Here is a 16,203-nt window from a genome sequence, read left to right as displayed (position 1 = left end):
GAACATGTCGTTCCTGTTGAGCCAAAAATTGTGCATAGCCTGAAGAACCACTAAAGTTAAAGCCAAGCTACTATCAAGCAGTCAGAGTTACTAAGAGCTGCATTTACGATATCTTTTACTGCTTTTCTTTAAGGCAGCAGGGCCACTAGTAATTATTCGCGATGCCATCTGTTGAATGCACCACGAAGCTGCACTCCAATGAAGCACTGATCTTGTTAACGCATTAGGTTGTGCTAGTTGGTACTGGCTTACTGGATTCATTTTCTTAGCTGTTTTAGAAACACAGCGACATCCCAGACAACACAAAAGCGACATCCTTTTTTTATTTATTTATTTATTCAAGTTACCCCTAAAGGCCCTCCAGAAGAGGGTATTACATGGGGGGGGGGGTACAATCATAAGTAATCGCGATACATTTTAACAAGTAAGTGTAACAAAAAAAAACGTTAATTAAAACATAAGGCATCACACAAAGAAAAATTGAACACTAACAAAAACAGCAAACATTTACACATTTCCGTCACAGCGAAGAAGCTCTTGGAATTTTTTATTGTCAGTTTCTGTGGCGATGACTGATGGCAAACTATTCCATTCAGTGATAGTACGGGGAATAAATGAATTGGCGTAAGACGATGAATGACAGTTTACGCGTTTAACTTTGAAAGAATGATCACGGCGTGGAAAGACAGCATCAGGTGACTGAAAGAAATCACGGCGAAGGGATGGGTGGTGATAAAGCTTATGGAAAAGGGTAGGTAGTCTTTGGTTTTAAAACTCCGCTAGGTAGTCCGCTAGGTAGTCCTCGGTTTTAAAACTTCTAAAAAACGAATCAACTAGTTTCGTGCTGTTATTACCAGAGTTGGTTGTTCTGTCTCACTTGGTCTGTGGTCAGAACCCCCCACTACCCCCTCCCCCAAAAAGTAAAGAAAGTAAGCAGGCGCAACTTGCCCGAACCTGAAAAGAGCCTGGAGGTGATGTCACGGCAGCAATCTTCAAAGGCTTCGGCGCACTTCTCGCCCCTCTCCCCTTCCATGTAGAGCCGCACGATGTGCGCGCGTCTACTGCAGTTACGGCCGATCCGGTCGGGCCTCAAACCCAGAGAGCAGCACTCCTTCAGGAACGAGTCGGCTCTGTATTTCCTCTCTGCAAAAGAGAAGCGCGATCCTGCTTACCGAACCAGTCGAGACGGAAAGTATATAAGGGGACATCAAGATTAAAAAGAAAGCTGTCCTGCATTGATAGGGCACCGCGTTCTAGTCACAATGGTGTCTCTAGTATCGAAAACGAAGGTGTTAGAAGCTAGAAAAGACAAAAAATACAGGTGTCACCCTCATCGGCAGATTCCGCAAGTAAACTACGTGCATCGCCGCTCATTTCTAAATGGATCCAAGAGTCTGGGCTGAGCCGCCATCACTTCAAAGCGGTGTCAACGAGCCCTCTCTCTCGCCGTAACGTCTCATCCGCCTTCCTCACACGGCCGCTCTGAGAATGCACACCTCAGCCTATATTCCTTTAGCTGCACTGGCTAAAAACAAACCGCCAACTCGTACTGCGCACGTACAGTTCATGTTAATGACAGACGTACGCAACAGATGGCGGCAGCTGTCAAGCACACGCTTGAGACACTGCGGTCGCCTTGTGGAACCGAATAGCGCCTGCGCCTCCCACGTGCGTTTCTTTTAGTGCGAAAAGAACCACTTCCCTATGAAAGCTGTGTAAAGCATCAAGCTTTGACGGAACGCCGGCGGCAAAGGCCTTGGGCAGCTGCTACGTCAACAAGCAGAACCGACACTGCCCCCCCCCCCCCCCCTCCCCGCGTGTGGCTACTGATAGCGGCTGGCGATAAGACCTTGCATGCGGTCGCCTCTGAAACGGTCTTGCCTCAAATGCTTTCGCAGGTTCTACTCCGTTTAACTACGTTATAACCTTACCATTTTTTGACCAGTTTCCTCCCACTCCCCAGTGGGCGCCGCTGCTAGTATAGACGGTGGATTGACAGGCAGGAAAATTTTTGAAGCGAGAAGCTTCACTAGGCTCGTCAACACCGCGCTTCGCGTGGGCCACCCCTGGGCGCCGCCGTGGCGCGCCCTCTCCCTCCTCGCCACCCCCTCCCTTCTCCTCCTCGCCACCGGTTTACCCTTCGGCGCTTCCGCGCGGTCTCCGCCGCCGTCCCAAGAGGAGAAGGTTCTTTCGCAAGGCGTTGCGATAACGCGTGAGCGGCGGCGGCGGCCGTAGAAGAGGCGCAGACATTCGCCATGGAAGGAAGAAAAGAAGACCCAGAAGTGATAGCGAGGGAGTTGGCTCAAAATCTACACCGCTATCGTGGTGCTCCCAGTGCCTTGTGCGCGAACTGCGACAGCCATGACGTCAAACAAAGCATAAATGCAGCTTTTCACTTGTATATCCAGGTTTAACCAGAGCTAAGCCACTGCAAATTTTTTTAATTCTTTTTTCTCAGCCATAAATGCGCCTTGCTGCTGGAAAAAAACAGTTAACGCATCTACAACCAGCCAGATAATCCGTTTTTTACCGAGGACATAAAATGGTTAATGTTGTCCTCTGTGTCCCTTTATTATAGTGTATACATTAACCCCATCGCCGCTTGCATTCCTGACTGGTCGTGGTGGCTCAATTCGTACTGCTCGGACACATTCCTTAATGCGCAAATCGCTGCACACCAAAACTGAACCACGAATTCATGCCAGTGATGACCGAAGGTTGATAAACTTCATTTCGTATGGTCAAAGAAGTTGAATGAAGCTGAGCACCGGGGCATATGGTAAGTTGTAGGGTTAAACAGTGATGTGATAGAATTTTAATTCCAAAAGACATAACATTCAGGCATAGGATTACCTGCAAGTCTATGCTATCGAGTGGCTTTGTAGAACCACGAAGAATTCACAATGAGACTTTATTTCTCAGAGAATAGCTTAAATATTATTGGGCGACCTCCACGACACTCAAATCTTCCGCGTCCTGTCTCAACAGTGGCATTGACGAATTTTACGAATCCAGCAACAGGTGTTTGGACAGATTCAATGCATTATGCACATTTCGCGCATCCCTTGCAAAAAGTTGCCCTTCATGACAATCACCGGACCCACCCCCCCCCCCCCCCCCCCCAAAAAAAAAAAAGCCTGCTCTTGTCACCTGTCTGTTGTGTTTTTGAGCGCAGCACTATTTAAGTAGTACTTAGGAAATAATTTCCACGCTCGCGGGAATACTTACGTGTCCTTGATAGGACATGCCTGCGCCGGCGAACCCGCGCTTCGCAGCTGTTTTCTGAAAGTGTAAAAAAAAAGTACAGAGAAACACATCATCTTTGATATAGTCTTCCACAATGAACAATGAAGACTTGTGAGTTTGTTCCGTCAGAAACTAAAAAAGCATCTTATTCCAAGGGTAGTTACCTGTCCTCAGGACGTTCTCGGGGCCTTCTTCGGATATTACGACGACGCCGAAGCTAGAGATAACCTCTTCAGAAGACAGACCTCCACCGGGCCCACAGCCTAGTTCATGAGACTTCAGAGTTTCAAAGAGCTGCGAATAAGATTGGCGCGGGACGCTCAGAATAATTGTACAGAATAATCGAAAGCCAAGTTGAAAACAGCCGTCGCATGCGACAGGCTTTATTTACATGATTCCTTAAACTTACTACCCGCATGCTGTTGTCGCAGATTATTGAGCAGCGTGTCATAATCAGCCTCTTTAATAATGTGATGCTGAAGCATTGCTGAAGAATAAAGTGTTATTTTACCCTTTCGCGGGTTAAGAGGTCCTTGTTGTTGAGGGCGTAGACTGCCTTGTCGACACCCAGAATACCGACGCGCGTTCCGCTCTTTCCGAGTACCTTCAGGGAACCATTGCTGCCAGGCTGGTCGTTTCTGAAGTCCGGCTCAATCTTTATCTGCGCACATAGAAACAAATCAAGTGACAAAATCAAGCGGGCTCAAAGTTGCCTTAGATCGCATTCTTCACTACTGCAAACTAAGTATTCATAGCGCGGCGCCAAATAACAGCAGTTTTCAGTAAATACAAAAGAGAACTTATTTGCAAAAGTAAGACGGTATTCTTTGTTTTATTTGCTTTTTTCTAGTCTTAAAATAAACCCAAAATGATATATGTATCTGCATTTCTGAGCTGTTAAATTTATCGGTGCGACTAACAGCTATGAATATTTGCGAGCTGACGCCCTCGCCTACTCAAGGAGACGCTATGCTTTTTTTATTTTCTCTTTAACCCTGGTCACGAGGCGCAGAACATTGAGAGCATGGGGCTCACTTATACGTTATTCAGGGTAGCCGACTATCCCCTCTAACAAAGCCAGTTCCGGTCAAAAACAGATTGAAGGTGTGCGATATTTTGTTGCAGCCGTTATTCGATACCACAGTAAATATTTACCGACAAGATTCTTTACAACTAACGAATTGTATTCTTTTAGAATGTTCATTTGATCAGTAGTGGCATTCCAAAAAGTCAGTTAAAGTGTAGCTGAAAAAAAAATTCGCTGTGGCTTAGCTTGGTTAAGCCCGGTAATTGCGAAAGCAATATCCATACCTACGCCATGGTACAGCTGGTAGTGTAGCTGGTGGTGGTGCTTCTGGTTAGACTTGTGGTGGTGCATCGGTTATACAATCCAATCCAATCCATTCCAATGCAATCCAATCCAATTCAATCTACTCCACTCCACTCCACTCCAATCCAATCCAATGTAATCTACTCTAATCTAATGTAATCTAATAATATAATCCAATCCAGTCCAATCCAATCTAATCTAGTCCAATCTAGTGCAATCAAGGTCAAATGAAGGTCAGTGGTGGTCACCGCCGCGGCACGGCAAAGGCGTGAAAGTGCAAAGTAGTATTGCTTTGGTGGTCACCGCCGCGGCACGGCAAAGGCGTGAAAGTGCAAGTAGTATTGCTTTCGCAATAAAAACGAAACATGCTTACAGTAGACGACTCCGTGCAAAGCTCCTCAACCTGGATGGTGAGCGAGTCGGCGATCAGGTGACCGCGGTGAAAGGCGTACACAAGCACGCGCACTCTGGGACTCATGTCCCTAGTCACGCCGAAGTACACGGATCTGTCCACAGAGCCATGAAGTTTCGTTTGGCCACGATGTGTCACCTGCAAATGCCGCGAGAAAGCGCATCTAAGCTTTACACTTATTCGGAAAGCGTTTATTTTGCACCCACATGGGTGCACAAGGAGTGTTTAACGTACATGTGCTGTTGGCCACAAGATATTGCGGGATTTCTTCACCTTACATCTCTTGAGTACCGTGGCCGCAATAAATGAAGCTGCAAATTTCTTGATTGGGTTTAAGCTCACTTCGCAAAGATACTTTTGAGCTGTAGCGTTCAAATTTGCAGGCTCTATATTCAGAAGGGTGCTAAACCAGTGTTTCATGCGCATACACTTTTTTTAAGGCAATTCAACTGTTACCGGGATTCAGCTTTCAGTGACTCTGTTCAGATTCTTGTTTTTGAATTTAAAGACTGCTACAGGGTATGGTACTGGGCAAGGTTACCTAATACGGAAGTTGTGAAGAAATGTTGAAGCTAAGAATAGGCGTGGGAATTTCGCAACTGGGCGTGTATCGCATCAAGGCATTCCTAGACTGCATATTATCACACTTTTATTACTTAAAAAAAGCCTTTTCACACCTTACATTCAAGCCAGCACCAATTTCCGTCCGACCACATTTATGCTCCTCACTTGAAGAAGATATCGATACAAGTTACTGCCACATACCTCCAGAAGGCAGGCGCAGGTCAATACATTTTTAATCAACAAAATAATATAAACGTTAACCTGGGACCATGACCGGCGGCCGGGACGCAACGCATATGGCATGTTGCATGCGCAACAGTTGCGATATTAATTACATGAGATTTAGAAAACTTGCTTGTGATCAGGAGTCACTATTAATTGAAATTTCGAAATACTGATATGAAGCCTATTCGTGTGTCCTGGCTCCAGCTTCAATAGGCAGGCTTTCTGATATATGCATGCAAAACGCAGAAGAAGTGAAGGAGTGTTGTTTTTTATATCTCCAGGTGCCGCATATAATACTTTAGGATTAAGTATATGCTGCTGGAGATGAATTACTATAAACAAGCATGGAGTCCAGTCACACTGGCCATAACTGAAAGCTATGCTAAGTCTTCTTCGCAGATCATTCCATCTTGTGGGTGGAACTCACCATATAATAGACTGGCGAAATGCCTGCTGGTTCAGTAATTACGTTGCTGTCGAAGTAGTCTCCCACCTGAAAAAGTTAAAACGCAAAAACTATTCCGATAAAGTAAGATTCAACAACCTCCAATGTGATAAAAAGTGCAACAGGTGCAAAACATTCAATAGCCTAAGCAAAAAAAATTTTAAACGTACACTTATCAAGGCAATCGGAGTTCCTCATTATCAGAAGAAATACCAAAGAGATAAATTCTACTAACATTGCACTGCATACTTTCACTTCGCATGAATAACGGGCATTATAGCTGATTTATTAATAAGATGCTAGCGTTGGAAGCATTACTAGGAATTGGGGGCAGCGTGCAGCTGTTACGTTCTGTTTTGCAGCGACTCGGACATTCGCTTTCTTTCTTGCGTCACTGATGACGTCAACGCTCTATTTTTAAAGTTCAAAGCCATGCGCCACTTGGTGGCAGTCAAGGGAACTAGAAACGCTTGTCACGAATTTCTGGTAACGACAGTGCCTGTGATTGGTTATTTCGTCTACAAAGCTGTCAGCTACGTTGAATGGAAAAAGCCACTCACCTTGAGCGATCTTCTTGCTTCCATGCGGTTCAACGCAACGAAGGCTTGCACAGGAGACACAAACGGTTGAATGTTAATGTTTCCTTCGGACTGCTGGTGGGAGCGGTATTTCTGGTCACGCGTCCGAACCTGCAGCAAAACAGTACGCCAAACATCAGCTATCTTCGAGGCAGCCGTTGGTCTGAAAACATCTGTTTTGTTCATGTATTTAATTTACAGCACACTGTTAACCTCGTAGGGTATGTTGCAGGAAAAGAAAAAATTCATACTAGCACTGCACCAACATACAAAGATACTCAATATCTCAAACAGAAATTAAAGAACTCGAGCAGAAACTTCCAGGCTCAGAAGTACAACTCATTCTCGTTAATGATATGCTAACTGTAGTAGTCAATCCCAGTAAAGCTTGAGTAATGGGGAAGCTCCTCTTGAGGAGATGAAGACAAAAAAAAAACTATCGTTATTTTCCTTGTGGACGCGAAAATGTCGTTAATTTCTTACTAAACTGACGATGATGATCACAGGTTTTAATGACACAAGGAAATTTGTGGCCAAAGAATGCCATGATACAACATATATTCGTTTGACAAGGTGGAGTCAGACACCCACTTCCATGCACTTTATCCCTGATAAGCCGAGCCCCAGGCCAGGGGAAAGCTTGTACCAATTTTATCTCTGGTGGGTACCCGGCGGCACTGGGGATCGAACCCCTCAGCTCCCACTTGCGAGGGGGATGTTTCAACCACTAGGCCACCGCTGCTGTTCCAATTGAATTCCTACTTAGTTAACATTAATCAAATGTTGAAACGAACAAGGTAATACTTCGGAAGTTTCATCCAGAACGTTGCACTACAGGTAGAGCCAGTTAATTCGATTAATCAACAAATAAACGACTAAACTGCAAAACGTCCCAAGAATCTAAACTTTTGTTCATCTATTTTACATGAGCACAGATTCCTGCTCATGAGCTAGATTGCTCTATTTGTGGAAACCTGCAGCTATTGCGGCTATATAAGTTTGAGCGCCATGGCACCCTATATCAATCACATCCCACAACAAGCGAAATTTTAGGCGAGCTTATGCCGAAGTCACATTGAGTTTTTGGTCGCTTTATTCAAAAGTGCCGAAACACTTTCAATATAAAGCAACACTAAGAAAAATTATGCTATTTGAAGTTTCAGTGAGGCTCGACTGCAAGGTTTTCTGAGAAAAAATGTTCACGTAATAAATTTTTTTAATGAATGAATGTTTTTGGAATGCATTATAAATGCTGCTAAGTGCACTTGGATATATCCCTGCAAAATAAACTTTTTAAAAACTTGCTTCAGTTTAAGTAGAAGACTAAATAAATGTTTTTAAAGGGATTGTAAATGCTCCTAAGTGTACTTAGATAAATCCCACAAAGTGAACCCTTTAAAAACTTTCTTCAGTTTATGTAAAAAACCCTGCATGTCAGGTCATCGACACCTCATCATAGACAGTGTCATCATTCCTATTGCGACCACTGTATAGCCAAAAGAAGTCATTAAAATTGAAACAACTGTGCCTTAAAACCTTGGAGGTCATGACTGAATGGCAGACTGTGAGGTATATAAAAAATCTGGGTAATAAAACAACACTGCGTCCCGACTCCCAAGTCCTAAATGGGTAGTTTAAGTTGGCATCATTTAACTCTGTCTTTGCTGAGGTCATGTAACAGTACAGTTGTACACTTAAGTGCGCTATACTTCAGCAAGCTACAGCTTCTTAGATATGACTGCATGTCTCCTCACTGCTCTTCACAGCTGCAGACTTTTGTGAAAACTGCATACACAAGGTGTCAGTGTATTTCACAGTCAGTTAATTATGATTGAAAGCCCATATGCATGCTGGCTTAGACAGCCCAAGTTGCAAAATAGACTGCAAGACTGGTACGCTTCATCAGACAGCCACACTTTCGTGTCTGACGGCAGAACACTGAATGCACTATGCTGATTGCCCATGTCTCTTTTTCGTTTATAGAAAAAGGGAACCAATTTTACAGATTCATGTGGTACGATATGGTACGGCATGTTGCGGTATAGTATGTTATGGTATGGCACGGTAGGGTACGGTAGAGTACAGTACGGCACCGTATGGTAGGGTACGGTATGGTACGGTGTGGTATGGCATGGTATGGCATGGTACTTGGGGTTTAACATTTCAAAGCTGCACATGAACTATGAGAGACGCCGCAGTCGAGGTTCCCACCACATGGAGCTCTTCAACGTGAACAGAGCACCGACGTCATACAGTACGCGGCTATTTTTTCATTTCGTTTCCCTCCAAATACTGCTGCCGTGACCGGGTTTCCATTGTACGACCTTGGGAACAAGAAGAATCCCGGAGCCGATAAGCCACTGCAACAGATTTTAGGGATTCCTTTTCTCGTCTGTCCTCACCTTTGCTTCAATTCTAGCGTGACTTCGCTCAGTCCGCACAAGGAAGGCAACCCTTCCAGCGGAGTCTGTGACCGACTCGTTCCCAACGACGTTTACGCGCCGCTTCTGATCATCAAAAACGTCGATGACGCATGGAATTCCGGTGGCTGGCTTCCCGCTGAGGTCCTTGACGTCAGCCTGCATTTATTGAGGAAAATCAATCAGCGGAACTTTAAGCCTATGGGACAGAGCTTTGTGGCCAAATACATGTTCTATAAAGACAACTGATTTGATAATGACAGCCGTCAATCCTTTAAACAGGCTTTAAATAAAGCATAATCGTGCGAGAGGCAAAAAAATCTCTGCGGCATGATCCTTTTATCCTGATATAATGAGTTAGATGGAATAAACCATAGATATAACGTCGCCGACTTTTAAAAAGTGCCTTGCTTTAGAGGTGCTCGATATGTGCTGTCATTTTCACATTACAAAGGAATCCGCCTCTAGACATAGGTTTAAGTCTACCAAAAAGTGTCGACTGAGGCTCAGAAGGTATTGTGTTTTGCAACTTTCTGATTGTCAAGGCAGTAAACTTCCGAATGAAATCTAGCATTGCCATATGTTTCAACATGCAAAACCAAATACGAACTTCCTCGCCCATGTTTGTGTATTCTTCATTAACATCGTCTCACAGAAGCTTTGTGAGCAGACGTCCAAAGCTGGAACTTCTGATAGAACAAGAAGGTTCTCGCTTAACACCGTCTCACAGAAGCTTTGTAAACAAACGACCAAGAGCTAGAACTTGTAATAGACCCTTCTTCCTTAACATCGTTTCACAGATGCTTTGTGAACAAATGTCCAAGAGCTGGAACTGATGACAGAACATTGGCGAGAGATTGTTCCTGTATTCTAATGTATTAAGAGTAGAGCCAAAAGTGGAGTTGATTTAAAACAAGAGAGTAATCACTAACACCTAGCAGGACGCTGCCATTGATTACAGATGAGAGTTATACAGTATCCTCAGGAACTTTACAGCCCCCCCCCCCCCTCGCAAAAAGAAAGAAGAATGCACAGATCATTTTGATATATGTATTCTTTACGCTAAGCCTGTTATGGTATTCACTGTGAAGAACTATGATATATGACACTGCAGCGTTCGAAGAGGAGAGGAAAATAACCACATATATCTTCTCACGTACCATGATGACTGTTGAGGCGCCAGGTTTGAAGTCCTTTGGTGTATGCCCGAAGCCGATGATGTAGGGTGACGTGGCGAACACAGCCGTGTCGTCCATGGCTGTAACGCGCTTACTGGTTGCCTTGTCGAGTACGTCCGCTTCGATCACGAGGCGGTTTGCGTGTACCAGGGGGTTCCAGCGTTTGCGTCGAGGCATTTTCAGCTGGTCAGTTTCTATGCGGAAGCTCGCTTTGCCGTACGCGAGCTGTGTTTCAAGACGAGAAGAAATTACTGTGACGAGTAGTGTTGGCTTGACACGGCAATCATCACATCAGACTTCACAGGTTTGTCGTATTGTCACAAAAAGCTTCCTCACAAGCCTGAGTGCAACTATCTTTTATCTATGGGCACAGCTGAGAGTCTGAACTTTCAAATAAGATGCTCTGAGTTACTCAAAGAAGGTAAGTATATTTGAAGTGTTTAACATGGCGGAGATGATAAAACTACCTTGATGTGCTTTTTACACGTTAGCAAAGTAATACTGGCTGATTGAAAACTGCTTTTTTGTCATATTTAGAAATTTATCAAACCGAATGCGGCGTGTTTCATGTGGGCTGTAGGGTAGGCAGAAAGGTTTGTGCACTTACAGCCTTGAAGTCGGTTGATCCAATTTCTTGGTCCGTCCCAGCTTCATTCCTGACCTTGAATCTAAAGGACGCTGAACCTTCCACCGGCTTTCCGTACGCGTATCTTTCAGAAAAAAAAAAGATTTAAAAAAAACGTTTCGTACGCATTCACTTTCGTAACATAGCTTCAGTGTTTTATGCAGTAATCTGATAGTGAGTTTACTTAAGGTGGTCACACTGTTACACCACATTTTCACATTACAACCTTATACACCTAGGCGTTTATGTATATAAAACGTCCTATTTTACAAAAACTCCCGCAAAGTTCTATTTTATGACTGATGTATCATATTTGCTAGCATAAAGTACCAAATTCTAATGCAAAAAAAATTTTCAGAAAATATCAGGGGTGCGTTCACTACGCGGTGTAAAAAAAATGACCAGAGAATGTTGAATGCATTTGAGTCACTGCAAAAGCACCGATTTGTGCTACGTAGAAGCCGATGAGCAGGCTGTGCAGTGGGACGGAGCGCTCACGCTCCTCTGACATACAGTCCGCAAGCGATGATTCTCCTGCGGTCATGACCTCCGGATTACTACTTTCGAACTAATAGGCCGAGAAATTCGGAAGCGGCAAAAACCAGACCAAAAGTAGGCTGATGGAGTAAATACTTATCCCGTACGAATCATCTTGCAAAACAAAACGCACTTTAAGCAGGGTTTCCACGCTAGAGCGCGTAGACATCTTTGATCTTATATATAGAGAGAGAAAGCGAGAGAGATAAACCCGCCAGCATAACTCGCATAGTGGCCTGTAATTAATGCTGTCACCCAGCGCCCTGCATACAGCATATACACTCAGCGTACAGGACTAAGTCAGTCGCAACAAGGTTCTACGATGCCTAATATGGTAGACAAAAAAATAAACCCTTAGCAACCAGGCGTGGTTTCAGTTAGCTCTCGGAATCCTCGCCGAATGTTTTTACTGGCTGTTCGTCCTAAAGGGTGCGCGACAGTTGTCTTGGCAGTCAATAACAGGCGCTTTATATTGTTGCGCATTTGTTTTGACATTCGAGAAAGGGTGACTGTTAGTATAATATATAAAACTCTTATAGCACATAATAAAGCACATATAATATTCTTTTTTTTATTGATGCAGCATTTCTTCTAAGTGACCTAAAATACACTGCAGAACTATTTGGTTTCGGAAGAAGTGCTGGTCTTTGAGATAATGTTTGAACCAAGAAACCTTGAAAACTCAAACGTCGCAACGTTTTTCGAGCAACTCTAGTGGTATTGTTGTGGAATACCTCTCGTCATGCAAACTAGTTTATGCATTATCAGCAATAGAAAGGGTTAGAAAGGTTTGATCCAGAAAAACAAAACAAGCTGAAACAATGTATAGCGGAACGTTACAAAACGCTACGATGTTCTATATGGCAGTCAGCTGCGTATTGGTCTACATGGGTTCATGAGACATTTAGTGGGAGCACGGCTTAATCTGGCGAAGTTCTCCACACTTAATACTGCTCTATAAAAAGCTGGTTTGCTTATGTTTTGTAATCATGGTATATAATATGAGGCGACAGAAGAAAAAAGCGAAGAAAATTTTAGATAGTCTATAGACTGTTCATATACTCGTGTCTATAAAGTCTATAGACTCTCTATAGACAAATCCTAGAGAACAGTCTGTAGGAAATACAGATACTACAGGCAATCTGTACACAATCTATAGATTTAATGCACTTTTAGTAGACTTTCGTCTTTAGACAGTCTACAGACGATGAATCGACAAAAAGAAATATCTATAGAAAGGCAATAGAGTCTATAAGAAGTCTATAGACTGTCTATAGACAATATAGCTTATAGCTATATAGCTTCGCACAAATGAGCGAAGCTTCGTGATTTGTCGCATTTTTATCGAAGAATCAAATGGGTTGATGATGCGCAGGTTGCATTTTGTGGACACTCTTCGACATTTCGCCATCTGAGAAGCGATCTTTACTCACTTGGCTTCAAGTTCCCCTTCCACGAATTCTTGGTCGCTGAGAATAACGCTGGGGACCTTCAGAGTGACCGAGAAAGTCGGCAACACTATAGGCACAAAAAAAAAACAATTCGTCGACTTAACATGTGTATAGCACGACGAAACAGAACAAGCAACGGTAAGAAATCTAGGTTAACGGGTAAACCTCCCCATAGAAAGCCGTTAGCCAATGAATGCCGAACTTTTTCGTATTTTTTTTTACTTGCTACTCCGAACGACAGCCGCCACCGCAAGTAAACGGCGGAGGTAAAAAAGGAAATAAAAACAAGGGTTTCAAAGCACTTTTAAACTCTCCGTTTTTCTTTACAAATGGCACTCAGTTCAGGTCGAATACTAGCACATGTTTGTTTCGCATCCTCTGCACGTGCGCATCTCGCTTGACCAGTAACCAGAAGTGTATCCAACGGGAAGCACCCTAGACCGAGAATCACCTGAGACGCTGTCAATTTTCTATGCTCAGAGTCAGCTGTGCTGGCCTGAGCACGATTCGCAGCTTATAGTGGCTCCACTCAATGGCTAGCAAATCCAGATATCTCATATTTTTTATTTTTTTTATTTATAGTACCCCTCAGGGCCACAGGCATTACAGAGGGGGAGTGGCAAAACATAAGAATAAGATTAGAAAATACAGCAAAGAGGCAAATTTAAATAACACCTGAGTATACAATGCTGGCTATAGCTTCGCGGAACATCTCATAATTATTGATGTCGGCAATATCTATGGGAAGGTGATTCCAGTCACGCGAGGTACGCAGCAAAAATGACAGAAAAATAATTGGTGTTAGAAGAAACTAGACCGACTTTATGATTATGGTCAATACCATGGGGACATAAAATGGCTGTGGGATAAGGCGATCGCGCAGTACAGGATGATGGTACAACTTGTGAAATAATGCGATACGAGACACTTTTGTACGAAGTGACAGCGATGGAAGAGAAAGGCTAAACTTCATAGAAGTTATGCTTGCTGTGCGATTGTAATTAGTGAGGATGAAACGCGCAGAGTCATTCTGAATCATCTCAAAAGCAGTCATATGACTGTCATAAGGAGGGTCCCAGACTGATGATGCATACTCCAGTTTGGAACGAATTAATGTTTTGTATAGCAAAAGTTTCCCAGAAGAAGGAATGTTGAAAAAATGCCGACGTAAGTAACCTAGCATGCGATTAGCATTGTTGATTATCTGCTCGACATTAAGAGACCAGCTTAGGTTAGAAGCGATATGAACGCCAAGGTATTTATATGATGTTACAGACTCTAAAGACATGTTATCAATATAATACGAAAGCGAAGCAGTAGATTTTCTTGAAACACGCATGACTCTGCATTTCTTAATGTTTAGTTGCATTGACCAATTATTGCACCAGTTAGCTACAGTGGTAAGGTCAGTCTGAAGTAGGCAGCGGTCGTTAGTATCGGTTACTTCTCTGAAAATAGCGCAATCGTCCGCAAAAAGGAGGATATGAGAGTTAACAAGAGATGGAGGATCTTTGATGTAGATTAAGAATAAAAGAGACCCAAAGCCTTGGGGAACGTCTGAATGCACTCCTGTAAAACCGGAATTAAAACCATAGGTGGTTACAAACTGTGAGCGATTAATAAGAAACCCCTCAATCCATTTCACTAGATTAGGGTCAATATTAAGGTTATTTAGTTTTATTAATAGGAGTCTGTGACACACCTTGTCGAAAGCTTCACTAAAATCAAAGAATATACAGTCAGCTAGAGATGATTTGTCAAGGATACGGTGTAATGCCTGTGTAAAACATATTAGTTGAGTCTCTCATGAATAAAATTCCGAAAACCATGTTGTGCTGATGAAAAGAAGGCGTTTGCTGGACTAAGTCTGAACAGAAAACGGAAAGGAGAATCTAAAGGTACCTATGTAGTGCGGAGCTCGTGGTTGTCCTTTGCCGTCTCTGTGTGCAGTTCAGTATTCCTCGAATAATGCAGCAATTACCCTGATTGTGCACCATTTTGTAGTTCATATTTCTAGTGCATGTGGCTTGCTTTTCTGTGTTCAGCTATATGTCTCTGGCTTTCTTGCTCAGTATTCGAGCGCTGTTCGACCTTCGTCGGATAATGTATTAACTAGTCTAACAAAGTATATGCTTTTGCACTCCCTCATACCAAACTATCCCTGGGAAAGGAATAATGTCATAATACAGACCCTAATCTAAAGAACCCTTCATGCTTCTTTCTATGCGAACAATGTGTCTTCTCCTGCCTCAAGTCCAGTGTTTACAGTGCACATCCTGTTCAGGGCCTTTGCTCTGAACGTTAATGAGGGTCCCGCGTTACGCTTTGAACGCATGTGTGAGAGCAACATTAGGCAAAGCAAGAGATTAGGCGAAGCAAGAGATAAGGCAAATAAAGAGTTTCGGCAAAGCAAGAGATTAGGCAAAGCAAGAGTTGTTCAGAGGGGCGGCGCCAATGATAAAACAATGCCGCCAAAACAGCGTACTTGACAATACCTAATTAAAGCCACGCATGAAAGAAATGCAAAAGAGGAGAGTTCATTGACACTACTCACCGTACTCTTCAACCTGGAAAGCGATCTGGGTTTCTTGGGTGAACTGGAGGCAAACAATTTAAACCTGTATTACTTTCTGCGTCTGTCATTCTGCTGTTCTTAAAAATGTGGGATACCAAAAGAAAAAATTGGAAGCTCCATTTACAATGTATATTTATGTGCAAGTAATCTGCCACGCGCACACAGATCAAGCAGTTCAAAGCCTCACAATTATGTCATTTTGCACATTAATAATTTTCCGCATATTCTTACATTGGATATTCTACAGGCGCTCAGCGTATGCAGAAGGTGACTAATTTGCAGCCACCGATTTCTTCTTGTAATAAGTACCATGAATTCCAGTAACATCTGGCGTGCAATGCATGTATGAAGTTCAAAATTCTGGGCTTTTTAGATTATGATAGGCGCGGACCATGCAGCATTTCATATCTAAGATTCACCCAATATAACATTAACTGTCTGGTGCGATCCAATGTGCCGCGAGCGAACCGCGTACCGCATGCGGACCATGTACCACGTGCGGTATGCGTACTGGGTATACTGAGTGCAAAATGCCTAGTAAAAAATGTTTTTTCAGTCAAAATTCAGCACTGCTAACTATACATCCATAGGGTGTCGACTGTAAACCGAAAATTTTG

At 43.3% G+C, this 16,203-nt stretch overlaps 1 protein-coding gene across 3 annotated transcripts in view; it reads right to left on the bottom strand.

The window, feature by feature from the left end:
• The window catches only part of LOC149335428 (complement C3-like), a 70,912-nt gene that overhangs the window by 39,196 nt on the left and 15,513 nt on the right, over positions 1-16,203 (bottom strand). For all 3 annotated transcript variants that reach the window (XM_089552117.1, XM_089552118.1, XM_089552119.1), the window contains exons 6-17: positions 15,566-15,608; positions 12,994-13,078; positions 11,006-11,108; positions 10,381-10,623; positions 9,203-9,379; positions 6,783-6,911; positions 6,205-6,270; positions 4,950-5,126; positions 3,758-3,907; positions 3,411-3,540; positions 3,229-3,282; positions 955-1,143 (exon numbers count right to left, since the gene is read on the bottom strand). In XM_089552117.1, the coding sequence (XP_089408243.1) occupies positions 955-1,143; positions 3,229-3,282; positions 3,411-3,540; positions 3,758-3,907; positions 4,950-5,126; positions 6,205-6,270; positions 6,783-6,911; positions 9,203-9,379; positions 10,381-10,623; positions 11,006-11,108; positions 12,994-13,078; positions 15,566-15,608 (1,546 nt within the window). The remainder of the gene's footprint in view (positions 1-954; positions 1,144-3,228; positions 3,283-3,410; positions 3,541-3,757; positions 3,908-4,949; positions 5,127-6,204; positions 6,271-6,782; positions 6,912-9,202; positions 9,380-10,380; positions 10,624-11,005; positions 11,109-12,993; positions 13,079-15,565; positions 15,609-16,203) is intronic.

The sequence above is a fragment of the Amblyomma mixtum genome, chromosome 7, assembly GCF_055824585.1.
Source record: "Amblyomma mixtum isolate Tamu chromosome 7, ASM5582458v1, whole genome shotgun sequence".
In the NCBI taxonomy this organism is placed as follows: domain Eukaryota; kingdom Metazoa; phylum Arthropoda; class Arachnida; order Ixodida; family Ixodidae; genus Amblyomma; species Amblyomma mixtum.
Note: the sequence above shows the minus strand (reverse complement) of the source record. Positions and strands in the feature narration are given on the sequence as shown.